The sequence below is a fragment of the Momordica charantia genome (genome assembly GCF_013281855.1).
Source record: "Momordica charantia cultivar OHB3-1 chromosome 10 unlocalized genomic scaffold, Mcharantia_2.0 BLBB01000010.1, whole genome shotgun sequence".
Lineage (NCBI taxonomy): Eukaryota > Viridiplantae > Streptophyta > Magnoliopsida > Cucurbitales > Cucurbitaceae > Momordica > Momordica charantia.
The window spans coordinates 1,128,285-1,143,818 of NW_028275158.1; the positions used below are offsets into that span (position 1 = coordinate 1,128,285).

At 34.9% G+C, this 15,534-nt stretch overlaps 3 protein-coding genes across 3 annotated transcripts; 2 read left to right on the top strand and 1 right to left on the bottom strand.

Annotated features, from left to right (window-relative positions):
* The first annotated feature begins 104 nt into the window (after positions 1-104).
* Positions 105-976, top strand: LOC148208367 (Integrase-type DNA-binding superfamily protein). The gene has a single exon (XM_088118974.1). The coding sequence runs from the start codon at positions 172-174 to the stop codon at positions 766-768; it is 597 nt and encodes a 198-aa protein (XP_087975100.1). The 5' UTR covers positions 105-171; the 3' UTR covers positions 769-976.
* Positions 977-10,415: 9,439 nt separating this feature from the next.
* LOC111011475 (dehydration-responsive element-binding protein 1D) lies at positions 10,416-11,300 on the top strand. The gene has a single exon (XM_022285242.2). It carries the CDS (start codon positions 10,521-10,523, stop codon positions 11,169-11,171), a length of 651 nt encoding a protein of 216 aa, XP_022140934.1. The 5' UTR covers positions 10,416-10,520; the 3' UTR covers positions 11,172-11,300.
* Positions 11,301-11,949: 649 nt separating this feature from the next.
* On the bottom strand, positions 11,950-15,331 carry LOC111011474 (uncharacterized). Its single transcript, XM_022285241.2, has 5 exons — positions 15,006-15,331; positions 14,077-14,338; positions 13,775-13,971; positions 13,051-13,238; positions 11,950-12,641 (listed from the first exon to the last, which is right to left on the bottom strand). Exons 1-5 carry the CDS (start codon positions 15,104-15,106, stop codon positions 12,355-12,357), a joined length of 1,035 nt encoding a protein of 344 aa, XP_022140933.1. The 5' UTR covers positions 15,107-15,331; the 3' UTR covers positions 11,950-12,354.
* Positions 15,332-15,534: the final 203 nt, after the last annotated feature.

The window sequence follows — 15,534 nt, forward strand, 5'->3', positions numbered from 1 at the left end:
TATCTAAAACAAATAACACTGTGCCTTTCCCTTCCCCTCATCTCCGCGAACTCCCCACGCTCTCTACCCCTCTTTTTGTTTTATATATAAACCCAACGCCATCCTAATTTCATCTCATTCCCTCATATCTATCTAAAATAATAATAATAATAATAATAATAATAATTCCACATGTCTCTCCCTTCTCCTTCTCATCACGAACCCAGTTCCCCCACCACTCACGTTTCTACCCCCAATTCCACATCTTCGCAACCGCAACCGCAACCGCCTCGCCACTCCAAGTATCGCGGCATTCGCAGCCGCAGCGGCAAATGGGTGTCCGAAATTCGCGAGCCACGCAAAACCACTCGCATTTGGCTCGGCACCTACCCCACCCCCGAGATGGCCGCCGCCGCCTACGACGTCGCCGCCCTCGCTCTCAAGGGCCCCCAAGCCACCCTCAATTTCCCCAACTCTATCTTCTCCTATCCCATCCCCCCCTCCACTTCCCCTACCGATATCCGCGCCGCCGCCGCCATTGCCGCCGCCGCCGCCTCCAAATCCCAATCTCCTCCTCCGCTCCCGCTGGACGATGGTCCTGGGCCCGGGCCCTCCGATGCGCCGCCCACCGGAGACTTTGTCGACGAGGAAGCGCTACTCAACATGCCCAATTTGTTGGTGGATATGGCGGAGGGAATGCTGGTAAGTCCGCCGCGGATCAACTCGCCCTCCTCCGATCACTCTCCCACTAACTCTCATGGGGATGATGGATTATGGAGTTACTCCTAGTCCTGATTTTACAATTATAATTAAAAAGCACCACATTTTCTTGTCCCCTAAATCACTTTATTTTATGGTTTGAAGGGGCAGTTTTAATCTTTTCTTTTCTACCACGATCAGTTTTGTGGGTCAGCTCAACTTGCCTAGTGTGTAGTCTAGTGTAGTGTAGTGTGGGTTTCATGAATATATTAATTGGAAGTTTCGATATTTCTAACCATGGTTACGGAATTGGTAATTTTTTTCACTCTAATTCCTGACTTTGTAGTTAAAAATGGGTGCTTTCCAGTTGAATTATACTAGTTTTGGGAAATTTAACAACCACCTCTTTGTAATATATATATATATATATAATATTGGACTCCATACTGCTCCTCTGCTGCACTTAATGCAACTCACATCCAAACCTGTCACATTCCATTAAATATCTTCGTGAAAATTTTCATTTCTCATCCCCAATAATGTCCATCGATTTTCCCTTTTTTTTTTCTTTTAATCTTTTCCACGTGAAAATGTTTGACGCTGGGGAAAACTCTTTCATCGAATTAACAACCGTGTAAACTAATAATAATGCTTTGTGGTTAAAAACATTTCCAATCTCATGGCTGTACCTAATTAAGCTCTTCATACATTTTTGGCCCATGTCTTTTCATGGGAATTAAGTGGGAAATTTTTACTTTTTACCCCATATAGGAAAACTCATTAGGTAAATTAATTCTCTTTTGACCCGTGTGATATTTGTTTTTGAACGAGACTTAACTTTACATACTCTTGAAGAATGTACACATCTTCGAATCTTTGACCAGCCATAATTTAACATCATGTCAACTATATATTCTCTTATTAGACATCAAATTATTCAAAAAATCAATTCTTTTATGATAAAGTACCCTCAAATAATTTTCAAAGTATCAACATTCCTAGCTAACCATAATTTAAGAGAGTATTTTCAAACATTAAATAAGAGTATGGAAACTTTTAATTCTTGCAGTTTGATTTCTCTCTCTAAAAATCTTAGCTAACAATTATTTAAGAATTTTTTTTTTTATGTTTTCCAAAGAAAAAAAAAACCTTAGTCAACAAATCAAATATAGAATTTTAAAGCTTGCATCGAAACACCCAAATGGAGCAAAACTAAATGGTAAACCTAGCCGCAATAACCAACACCAAAAAATATAGCTTTGTCCAATCATAAATTACACCCACACCCACACCTCCACCTCACTACAAATTTCTAAGAAATATCAATTTATTTAATAAACTGTACTGTTCATTTTTATAATTTGAAGGTTAGTTATTTTAACTTAATCAACTCAATGTATAAGGTAAAACCAAACAATTTACCTCAATTATTCAATATTAAATGATAATCTCCATTAATTTATATATATTAGACGATTGTTTTGTTTTAAGAACCATTTGTGGGCAACTTCTAAAAGTAAAAATTTTGAAAAAGAAAAGAAAATCAAATTCACTTGACTTTTCATAAACACCCTTCATTGGAAGGAAGAATCACATCATGCTACATTAACCAAGTGTTGAGGTCAAATCAACCTCATGATACCAATCTGCTCAGTTCGCTACTTACGACTTAAGACCCAAAGCAAAGGTAAAAGATCATTAGTTCGTTTCGCTCGAGCTAAGAAATCCGACAGTTTCCACGAACAATCCAGAGTAGATCAACAACCTTAGTAACAGAGAATGTCTCCTAACCCCTCTAAATACACCAACACTTTACCTAGTGTAGAGATCTGGAGTTTGGACTGATTTAGATGTCAGAGTATAATTTATTCTTTGTTGGCAAGTATTCTATTTCAGCTCAGTCTAAGTTTGGCAAAAAAAAAAAAAAAAAACACTTATGTGCAACCCTAAACATTCTCGATGATTTTCACAATTACGAATAGGCAATTAAAAGGAAGAAAAAAACCGGTAAATTGAACAATAAAAGAATTTTAAAAAATGGGGTTAAAAGAAAAAGAACATAATTCAGAAACGAAATGGCGATGGAGATGGGGGGGCGGCACGTAGTGAGAGAGCATAGCGGGTACTAATTGTACGGACACCACATATTGGCGCCGTGCAATTCATGCACTGAAAATGGGGGTCCCAAAATATTTAAGTTCTTTCTGAATGGAGTAAATCGATGTTCCCATGTTCGAATCCCAATAAACAAGTTTTTTTTGTACCTTCTCCCCCTTTTTTTTTTTTAATATTTATATCTTCCTTTCAGTCGAGCCTTATATATATATATATCTATCTATCTTTAGACAATTAATTCAATTCCCACATTCATCGGTCTATTTTTTGTCCAACTCATATTTATATATTCATTTTTCAAATTTGAATTACAAGCCATGCTCTTTTTTCAAATTTTTAATATGGTACAATTTTAATGCTAATTATCTAGATATTTTAAATTTCTATATCACTCAATATACTCTTTTCATTTTTCTTAATAGGTATAACATTTTAATTAATTTAATTGGACATATTTCTCGACTCGATTGGAATTAAATATTGGATATGTTTCTCTTCTCTTTCTATTTTATCAATTAGTAAAAATATATCAAATTTTAGAATGAGTTCAAATTATGGTAACCACCTACTTAAGATTTAATATTCTACAAGTTACCTTGACAACTCTAATTTTGTGAGATTAGTAAAGGTGCGTGCAAACTGGTTCAGACACTTATATCAAAAGAAAAAAACATCTAACTTACTTGAAAGTGATGGTTAATTTATGTGTTTAAAAAGTAAAATAATTTTTGTAAAATACCTTAGTATTATATTGGTAGGTATTGTGTGTGTTAAGTATAACTTTTTGGTAGTTATTAGTATTCTGTACTCTTTGTCTAACAAATAAAGTGCGCCACCAGCTGACCCATGTGCGGACATATATTATTACACAAATATAAAGTACTCTCATATTAAATTCATTAAAGTAAACATTAATATAATATACATATAATTATTAATTATTCTATATATATATATATAATTTTGTACCCTCTATCTTAAATAAATTTCCATGAGAGGAAATAGAAAGCTAGCTAGATTAGCTTAACCAAACCAAGTTTTTTAATATAATAAGTGGAATGGAAGATTGGAACTCTTAATCTCAATAGGAGAGAGAAGTGTGTCAATTATTACTGAACTAAGCTCATGTTGGCGATTAACCAAGCCAGTTACTCCAAATTAAATATATCGAGGTAATAGATTATATTAGACCTTTCCAATTCTAGTGAGCAAAATAATTCAAGAGGGGCGTGGTACCTTTCATTATTAATAGAACAAATATGGAGTTGTGAGATTTAAACAAATTTTAAATGTTTTAGTCTATTAACAGAATTTTGTTTTTAGCTCAACAAATATATGGAGTTTGGAGACATTATTTCGATTCATTATTCTTAAAGAGAGCCTAAGATAATTCAGGTAATTTTTATTGATTAATTTACGTAGGGTAACTTTGAGTGGAGCATTTCCATTTCTATTTTTCTCGATAGGATGGATTTTCATTGAAAAACTCACAGTGAATCATCCTCTTTTCATTTTTTTCAGGGTTAATTTTTTTAGTTGAACAAGGATAGAGTTTTTTTTTTTTTTACCTATATGTTTGGACCAGCTTGTGCTACATTGACTAATTTTAGACGGGACAACTGTCTGATTTGGATTCATTCTCTCAAGTTATCATATGGTCCTCCTCCTGGACCAACCAACCACCATAATGGTTAATAATGGTTAACATAGAGGATATAAAGATTGAAACATCACACCCCTAAAGATAGATGCATGGTATGTTAACCAAGTTATTGTTGAGTTATCTTGCTAAGATAAATTTCTCCGTTGAGAGCTTGACCTAGACATTCTCGTTCACATTTTTTCGGATCAGTTCAATAGTTTGTTTTGTTTTTGTTTTTTTCCTTTTCCTAAGCTTTTCATGGACCCCACATTACTTTAAATTTTTTTCTTTAAGTAAACTGTAAACAATGCTGATGAAAATATTTGTATTTTAAATTTTTAAATGATTTAAAATAAACCTAATTTGAATTTTTTATTTATCATTTCTGTTATAAATAAATGGGGTCAGTACCTCGAATAAATTATTACTTTTCTAACTTTAAAGTTAGATACAATTATTGTTGGCTTTAATTAGCATGTTGTTGTTCAATTTGGGAAAGTTGCACTCCCCTTTTAATAAACAAAACTGGATTACCTTATTCATGTTTTATTATAGGACCTAATCATAATTAGTTGGCCAAACACAATATAATTAAAAGCAACTAGGATCATCTTCAAAAGAACCAACTCATACAATCTAATTAATTTATAACTCTACAGTTTAGGTTTATATAAAATCAATTTAATTTAATTAGTACTAAGAGAATAAATACTATATCTATATTAAACTTCCTTTTTATATATAATGTTATTAAAGAAACATCTAATTTATGGACTTTCATAATTCTCGTGGCTTTACTTTTGGTTTCATCTAAAAGATTTCGTAACAATAGGAATAATTGTTCATCAACATCTTCCCTAGTAATTAATGTGGACTATGTTTTCATTCTTTCCAACTCTAATAATTGGTAAGTAACTAACAATTTAAGTATGTTCTCTGGAGGATGGTGTACTAGTAGTAAGCGCTTGAGGTCTTAGAGGTACAATCGACTTTGAAGTATCAAGTTCAAGTCCTGCGTGGATCACAATGTTACTTAGCTCAGACAACGAGCCACGATTATAGTGATCCACTAACGTAAACCACGCGACATCGATCAGGAAAAAAAAACAATATAAGTCCTACATATAGTTTAGAGATGCAATTGGTCTTTGAGCAATTTATTTTTTCTTCAGATGCAAGAAATTTGCAACTTTAATAGATTTTTTCACAGCAAAGAATTGGTCATTAAAAATTTTAAGTTACAAAGACCAATCATTTCACTACAGAGACTTAAATGGTTAAACATAAAAACTTAATATCTAAATTGTTACTCCAAATTTATTTTCCTAACCTTTTTTTTTCATAAGAAAAGTTAAGGCTCTTATTTCCCATTTAAAATAAATATAAAAGCGTTGGAGGATTCTCTTCAAACCATTTTCTTTTACTTTTATTATAAAAAACTATAATTAAAAACCATGGTTGTAGGATTACTTTTATAAAGACACAATTTTCACTCGTTCAATAAAATAAAAAAGAAAACCTGGTTTAGTAAAAGAATGATGGATAGATAAAGAAGAGAGAAAATGTAGTATAATCAAATTCTAGTTTGTAGGAGCTTAGGTTTAGTAGCAGGATCGTCCCTGTACCACTGCCATATAGATCATGTTATTAATTATTGTGAGGTCCAAAGTTTGTACGGTGAAGAAAAGAATATCGTAAAAAATATGTTAGAGTTGAATAAATGATGGATTTAGAACGAGGTAGAAATTAAAGCGCAGATTTTTCAATTTGATGTGTATTTAATTTATAAATTGCTGCACTAAGAAGGCTATAAAAATTTTGCAGAAAAACGACACATCGTACAAAACCCCAATGGGCTTCCGCCCACTCTGCAGCTGAAGCAGCTGCTTCTGCTGCTGCTGCTAAATTAATATATATTTTTTAATTTACAACATATATATATATATATTATTATTATTATTTATGGTTGTTACAGCTGGTGGTCAGTGGTCACCACTTTCCCCCTTAGAAAATGAAATATGATCATCAATCTTCTCTCTCTTTCTACAAAATTTCCTGTTTTAATTTAATTTCATGGAATATTAGTACACCAACGAAAAAACTTTGTAATCGGAAATTTCTTGGGTATGAAAATTAAATATGATCGCCCATCAAAACACAAATATTGCCAGAAACTAGAATGAGAGGGAACATTGTTTTCAAGCCATGCATCAATTTGTTGCGTTGTTTAATTAGGTTAGGTGTGTACCAATTGGGAGAAACAATTAAAACTAAAATAACGGAAAACTGAGAAAAAAGAAAAGTAAAATAAACTTCCTTTGCATGTACTATAGGAGTGTTAGTGGTACACAATCGTTTCAATTGAATCATATCGTTACAAATTTTATTTTATTAGTGATTGGGGTTTAATTAGGGGTAGAATGAATCAGGTAGCTTTTTTGTTCGAGAGGGGAGGAGATTGAGAGTGCGGTAGAACGACCCTAGGTGTTCCCACAATGTGATCCATATAGCGAGTGCTCTATCTAGACATGTTGGATATAAGCGGACTCTCGTTCTCTGCTGGGAGTAGATAAGTTGCATGACTATTCGAGACAAGATGCAAATGCAAGTAGCACTTTGTTCGAGGGGAGGATGGTTGGGGTTGCAAGGTATGCAAACAAAGTCTCACTTGAGATACCGTTGTCCTCTATGGAACGAAGGAGCCCCCGCTAGTTTGCTTCTCTTTCGAAATATGTATAGATTATGAAATATTTTAGTTTTCCTCTAGGTTGCTTCTCTAAATTTTTAAAATTAAAAGATTAGGAAGGTACAAATTTGTCCCTACCAAATAAATTTCTAGCTCCATGTGCCCCAAGTTTAATAGTAAGTTTGAGATATTACTACCCTACTTCCATGGTTTTACGGTGATTTAGGGTTTAGAGTTTAATTGTATTTTTTTTATAGATAATTTAAATATAACTACCCAGCTTTTATGAATAATTTATATATTTTTAAAATTATAATAGATAGAATTATAATCCATCTAAATATAGTTCAATTAATTAAGACATATATCATCGATTAAAATGTCAAGGTCAGAATCTAGAAAGTTAGAAAATGCAATTACAAGTACAACTGTTTATATTTCAGGTGTGATTTTTGTAATTTTTTTTTTTTCAATTCCCACCGTAGTTAATTAAAATGATGCAGGTTTTAGATTAGCAATAGCATGGGGTTTCATAATAGAAAAATATATATAGGGATAATGTTGTGGGAAAAAAAGCAGTAGGGTAATGAAAACAAAAGATGAAAATGTGATGATTTGCAAAAGTCAAGCGAAGTAATGAGTACAAAATAATTATAAAATTAAAATAAGTAATATTTATGAATTTTAAAAATTTAAAGAATAATCATTTTGAAGAAGAAAAAGACATAAATATGTATGAATGATTCATACGAAACTGGGTGTGATTTCAGTTTGGAAAACTTGGTCAATTGGACAAGTTTCGTTTCAGTATATGGAACAGAAATAATTGAAAATAAAAGTTAAACGTCACATCACAATCAGATAAAAACAGGTAAATTATTATAAAATGATGAGATTTAAAGAAAAAGAAAAAAGGAAAAAGAATACAAGTGGGAGGTTGTGGTTAAGGAGTGGACCCGATGTGTCACCTACATAACAGGCACGTGGTTGGTTGACGCGTTTCCGCGGGAAAACCACCGGTCGTACTAATCCCTAATTCTCTTCTCTGTCACCCACTCTCAGTCACAGTCAGTCACCGTATCAGTATCGGAAAATCAGTTTTCCATTAACTGTCACGGAAAAAACCGTGTCCTGTTTTGGAGTTTTCTGCCACGTCACCGAAAGGTATTCTTTTGTCTGCGTCTGCCACGACGCCTTGCATGCTGTCACTCATTCGGAAACCCCCCAAGAACCTTCTTCTTTTCTTCTCCATTAATATTTCCTTTTCGTACACATTAATCTTTAAAAATTACTTGGACCATTTTATTTGTACCGTTAATTTAGATTTTATGTTTTAAAATATTCCTCGATAGACACGTAGGAGGATTTCGCCAATAATGATGTAGATTTGTAGACATAAAATTGAGAAGATGAATGGAGACATGTGTCAAAGGGTTGTTGGAGAATTTTGGTCAAAAGTTAGTTGGGTTGATCTGTTAACCTGATTAGAGACAATAATGTTGGAGAAGGTTATACGTGAGCAATGGTTGGAAAGATGTGCCATGTGAAAAGATTAAAAGATGTGTATTTTTTAACTCATATTAGAGTCCTGGGTTATCTTGAGTCATGTCTTTTATAGGAGAAATACAATCATTTACGATAGTCGATACGCACATGTGAGTGTACATAAGTCATATTAGATTGTTTATCAAGTGTTTTATTATTTTCAATATTTTGAACACTAGTCACTTCAAGTTGTGTGTTCGGTGTCTAGTTTGAACAATATATTTTGACATAGATCATGTCAAGATGTATATTGGATATCTCATCTAATCGAATGTATACACTAACATCTATCATGTTAGATTAATGAACGTGTTTGATCATCTTACTTGATACACTCCTACCATATCATGTTACTTAAATTAGGTTGGCTCCACACTATCTGATTGAATAATCATTGATAGTAGTTAGTGGGATTTTTCTTAAAGAACCAAACTAGAAAGAGCCTCATGCCTAACCAATCTCTCGAGCTTACCTCTCCTTGCTTCGGTACCATGTTAGACATTTTCTAAAAGCTTACTACTTGTTTGGTGTCTTCATGTCGGGTTGACTTTATTGGGTAGGGTTTGCAAGATGAAGGAGCCTAGCACTAATTGGTTTATTGTGGAGAGTATCTAAGGTAGACTGAAGCAAAATTCGTTGAGAGTCAAGTGTGATAAGAATGCTAACTTTATAAAACCAAGTGGTGAGAATGGGCGATTTTATGAATCTATTAACTTAAGACAATAATTTATTTTGAAAAATTTATCTCATAATATACCTTCTCAGATATAAAAGACATTTTCTCGTTCAAAGTTAAAAGAACTTTTTTAAAGATACAATATTAAGACTTCCAAAGACTTCCAAAGTGATCACTCAACTCAGTATTATTCTCACCCAAACAAGTTTAACTTCTGATGGAATTGTATCAAAGATATTTATTATAACTTTTATAGATCAAATTCAACTCATAAATTTTGGTATAGTTTTATCATTCATAAAATATCTTATAAAAAAAACTCCCACATGGCGATTTCTTGTCCCCTCAACAAAAAAGTAATAAAAAAGAAAAAGGGAAAAAAATCTAAAAAGTGATTAGATTGATTTGAAGGAAGTTGTATGAAAGAGAGAGGCAAGTGTATCATTCTCATAAGTTGATTAAGTTAAAAGTATCAAGAAAACAGTTCAAATGTTAAAAAAATAAAAAATTTGTTGTTCTTTAAAGCATGCTTAATAAAAGGAGCAAATTTGATGCATATTTTTTTAGAAGTTTCATAACTTTTTTTTTTTATAAAAATTATAGTATATCCATGATTTTTACATTTGAGTTTGATTGAGGATACAGTCTTTTATATTTTATATTATTTATTTAAATGCTTGTAATTAAAAAAAATGGAGTATCTACTTCATAAATGATTTCAAATTCAAAACGGAACCCATAAAAATATCTAAAAGATACAATATTCTAGACAAATATATAATAAATAATTAAACATGAGCAAGTAGAATCTTCCAGGGTGAAGTGAAGTTCAAGAACAAGTCAAAGTGACACGTGTCAGACAGTGAAGTTGACTCGTTTCCTTTCAACTTTGCCAAAAATCCTTTTCTCCCTTTTTTTTTATTATTTAATAATTTTTTAAAGGGAAAAAAAAAACAGGGCAAAACAATCCAAAACTGTGGATGCCGTGGGCAGCCAGCACAGCCTGTCCTGGCTTCTTATCAGTTAACTCCGTGTTTTATCAATTTTCAAAATTCAATCCACAATCCACCAAACACTATAAAACCATGATCCCTCACTCTTACTCCATCAACCCCACCTCCAATTCCTCGAAATTCAATTGTAATTTGGACTCGAAATCAGCTCAGTGATATCAAAAAATGGAACCTTTTCCAAGTTTCTATGAAGAGTACTTGTCGAGCTCTGAGAGTAGCAGTTGCCGCCGGAGAGCGTTGTTTTCCGACGAGGAGGTCATGTTGGCGGCGAGCAATCCGAAGAAGAGGGCCGGGAGGAAGAAATTTAAGGAGACTCGGCATCCGGTGTACAGGGGAGTGAGGAGGAGGAATTCCGGTAAGTGGGTTTGCGAGGTAAGGGAGCCCAATAAGAAGTCTAGGATTTGGCTTGGGACATTTCCAACGGCGGAGATGGCGGCTCGGGCTCACGACGTGGCGGCGATGGCGCTTAGAGGTCGCTCTGCTTGTCTCAATTTCGCCGACTCCGCGTGGCGGCTGCCGCTGCCGGCGTCCCCTGACCCCAGGGGTATTCAGAAAGCGGCAGCCGAGGCGGCGGAGGCATTCCGGCCGGTTGAGTCAGATGGGTCCTCCGTAGACGACCCACGGCAGGAAAATGGGACGGCGGCGGAGACGACGGCGCCCCCGTCGGAAAACGTGTTTTACTACATGGATGAGGAGGCAGTTTTTGGGCTTCCTGGATTGCTGGAGGATATGGCTGCGGGGATGATGTTGCCTCCACCTCAGCATTTTCGTGATGACAAGGATTTTTATGATGACATGTCATTATGGAGCTATTAATTTTTTTTCTTCTTTAATTATCCATAGCTCTTATTACATTCAATTTACGTCCATGTACATAGAATTTGAAGAAAGAGTGTTTATTTAGGTATTGAAATAGCAAAAGCATCAATGACTGATTTCCCCCCACTTATTTTGTTGTTGTTATCTTCTTTCTACTTTTGGTATTGCTTTTATTGAGAAGTCCATTTCCATGAAAACGATATCTCCTAAAAAAGTTACAAGTTCTGAGTTCAAAAGAAAAAAAAAGGGTCATTAAATCTTCCTCCTATTTTAAGCAAGTTCTTTGCTACCAAACGAATATCCCTCAGGCCTCAGTTGATGCTACCAAGTACTAAAATGCTTCTCCAATGGCTCCATTATTGAGCTATATGTTGAGACATCTTTAGGAAACTAGGTTTTTCTCGTTCTTTCATACTTTTTATATAGTTTGCATATCTTTCCAGATGTGACATTTTTGTATCCCTTTACCATAATTAGAGTGTCAAGGAAGACGCTGTAAACAAACAATAAATACCAATCTCTTTACACATCATTCCGGTTTCAACAGTTTATACATTAAAAATGGTCTTTCTTTTAGTTGTCCTTGACCACAATATTCAATTTGAAACCACTTCATGATTCACACACATTATATATATATATATATATATATATATATATAAAATGGAAAATGAAGATTCATATGAAGACCCCATAAAGGAAATTGGATTTCAAGATTACATTGCAAAGCAAAAAGATTGTGCAAGGATATTTAGCTTAGTATTTGAAACAAACATCAAGAAGCCACAAGTGAAATCCTTGTGGCAAAATGGATTTGAGGGTTGCGAACTGCATAATATCAGATCCTGAATAACATAACCTGCTGATATCAGCATAATATTTGCATGTTTACATTGTGAAGAACTGCAGTGGTGCTGAGAGACATTTAATTATGTGTTGACCAACAAATTTCTCAGGACCAAAAAGTAAAAAACTAGAGTGAGAAGAAAAAGAAAACTTATTGGTCCTGATATTCAAATATCATTATACAAAGAACAATTAAGGGTAACATTTTGCTATTTTGCCAAGCAACACCAGAAAAACAAGGGAACCTACCAGAGTGTTGATGAACTAACATTGAAATGCAAGTGCTTTGAGAAATTCCTCCATCTGATTAGTGCAGGTTGTGAGATTGGATATGTTACTTTTCTTTCTTGAGAAGAGCCGAAGTCCTAAATTCAGCATCATCCCTCACAAAACTCCACCACATGTACGAAAGAGGAATCGAAGTTGCATGCCAGAGTGCGTGGGCATCGACGTATCCTCTGTATGGAGGGAAATCGAATGCCTCCAGAAGCATGGCAATGGTGCCGCCCAAGACTAGCACCCACAACTTCCATTGTGATGGATAGTGAGAAACGACGGCAAAAGCTGCCCAAACAAGAAGCTGAGTAACGCCCATGACCAGGCAGACCTTAGCATTCAGACCTGAAAAGGTAGTCAACTTATGTAAATCATACTTTTGATGCCAAGTAATAATATTATTCTAGAGATGGATTCTAATAATTCATTTATCTATTAGAATTTCCTTTTGCATGGGCTAGCAAGGATATTGGTACTTAGGGAAGATATTCAGACAGTTGATAACATACAAGGGATCAGAACAAGATCATCTGACAGAAAAAGAATTGAGGCGGGCAAAATATGTAAAATAGATAACAACAAAATTGTTTTAAGTGGTCAGGCTCACTAAGTGGATCTACACTTTTACGTACGTCCAAGAAATCTAATGTTGAAAAGATAATGATAAATGCCATTGAACACAGGAAAAATGCTTCCCAGACAGGAATTTATATTTACATTCAAGAGATACGACCTAAAGCAATTGATGCATTACCATAATCAAGTTTATAGAAGTTGAGGTACAAGATGTGGGTCGTCACGAATGAGATAATTGGAGCAGAAACCATGACCCTAGCAGGTTCATCTCTTGCATTTAAAGCTCGCAGCAGGGCTACAATTAGGGAAAATCCAATAAATGCCACAGCTGAAGAATAATCCAGCTTCTCAGTCAACTCCACATCTCTACAAACAATTTAATTCAAAACACCATAGCAACGCAAGTAGTAAGTTAGAAATGTGAAGCCAAGCATATGGTAGGTCACCCTGCAATAACTTCAGGAGTTCATGAGAAAATTATTCATTTCATTATTTGGTACTGGTGTTTTACAAATTCGAAGTTGCATCATGAATAACACCATATTTTATTTGTATATAAAATTCTCACAGGAACATCATCTACAAGTGCTCTTTTGCCAAAATCTTAAATGGTTTAGCCTATGAAGCACCAAAATTTTTGTTCCTGTTTTAGGAAGATGGAGCAGAAATGTGTAATTTGACAATAAGAGCAAGCAACTAGCTATATCTAAACAAACTATACTCAAGGAACCAAGCTTTATTTTTTCTAAGAAAATAGGTAATAAAAATTTCATGGCTGTATTTTGAAACATCAGTATTGTCATAAAAAAACTTAGCTTCTCAACCCAGCTGTATGCAGAATATAATGTCATGTTAGGAAAAAAAAAGAGACATCCAAAGGTAAAATTAATATAATTTCTTACCTACAGTGAAATGCAGCATTCCAAAACGAAGAATTCATCGCTAAGATCCCATAGATATGCCACAATCCTGTAAATTCATAGTAGGTCCTCTTATCCGGCTTCAATGGAAGCTTGTAGTACAGAAGAATGAAAAAGGATAACCAGCCATGAAATTGCACGGCAAGATTGAGAGTAGCAAGAGCAACTGCAACCGGTTCCTATCACATCAATAGCAAAGTTCAAGACGCGAAGAACAGCACAAATGGCAACAGATTTAGCAGCATCATATTAGATATCAAGGCAGTTAAAGTCATTGGACAAACCTGGATGCCATAAATTCGTCTAAACGGCCATTTCCCATGGTATTTGACAGGCTTATCGCCAAGATTTGTTCTTTCTTCCTCCCTAGCAAGCATGCAGTGGTACCTGCAATCGCTCTGGCAGTCCCACTGTTTCCAGCGTACATACAGAGGTTCCTGCAGATACCATGGACCATCAACAGACTTCCCATCAGATGAGAATTTACAATGCTGAAAACATTTGTCACCAGCGCATCCAGATTTCTCACACTGCAGCACACAGCCCCTGACAAATAATGGAGGAAGAAATTACGAAAATAAGTAGCAGGTTTACTCAACTGCCGCATTTTCTCTCCAATACAAAGAATGAGAAATGACCACCCCCTGCTAACACTCGATCCAAACCAATGTTATAGCCCAAGATTTAATGACTTCACCTAATAAGTAATACCTACCCTCTGAAGCAAGTGTCTAAATAAGCAGGATTCTCAAGTTATTCATCATCATGCTCAAATCGTGAACTGAATGATCATCACTATGATTCATGCAAAAGGGGGAGAAAATTTTGAGCCAGAGGAAATTTCCCCAACAAACAGTACACAATAGAACGATTACAATTATTTTCAGAGTCAATTAAATAGGAAAATGAACAGCTGCAGAACCACAGAACTATTAAACATTGCATTCGCGGAATTTCACACCAGCACAGAGCAATCCACATTTAAAAAGGAAAACAAACGAGTTCCATTAAAGCAGACCAAAGCGTTCAACAATCAGGAGTAATAAATTGAGCAGATATCGGAATAACCACGCATTAAATCTTCATTTAACGATTGAAAAGAAAAGCAAAATGAAAATGGGGAGTCGAATTAAACCAGAGGAAGAAAAACGGCGCGCAGAGGAATCAATGGGGTGGTGAGAAGGAAAAAGAGATAAAGGGAAGGGGAAATTACTTGTAAATAGGATCAGCATCACCAGGGCTGGCGTGGAGGTGGAGAAGAGGGAAGAGAAAGCAGAAGAAGGGAAGGAGGAGAAGGGAATGAGGATGGGCCATCCGATTGCTGGAAAAGTGAAAACAGGGGAGGGAAGTTTTTGAAAGATTTCTTGTAAAAGGAATTAAAGGGTGTGCGAATCGAGGTTCGAGTGAAGATTTGACTGGTTAGGTTCCATGAATCAGAGAAACCGAGTCAGTAACTGAGTCGAGGCCGAGTCGGGGAAGAACAGAAGAAGAAGAAGAGAGAGAAGTTTTTGGTTGGGCAAAGAGAGATCGGAATCCTCGTGAGCTGATCTTCGACTCAGTAGTGATTGACTTTTGGACACGTGGACGCATTGATGCTCTCCTCCATTTTACTGAACAGCCCCTCATTTTTTGTCGCTTTCTTTTTTTTAATCTCTGCCCTTTATTGACCATGACGTTTTTTTATTTTTTATTTTAATTCTTCAATAATATATTATTTTGTTTTGAAATAAAAAATAATAATA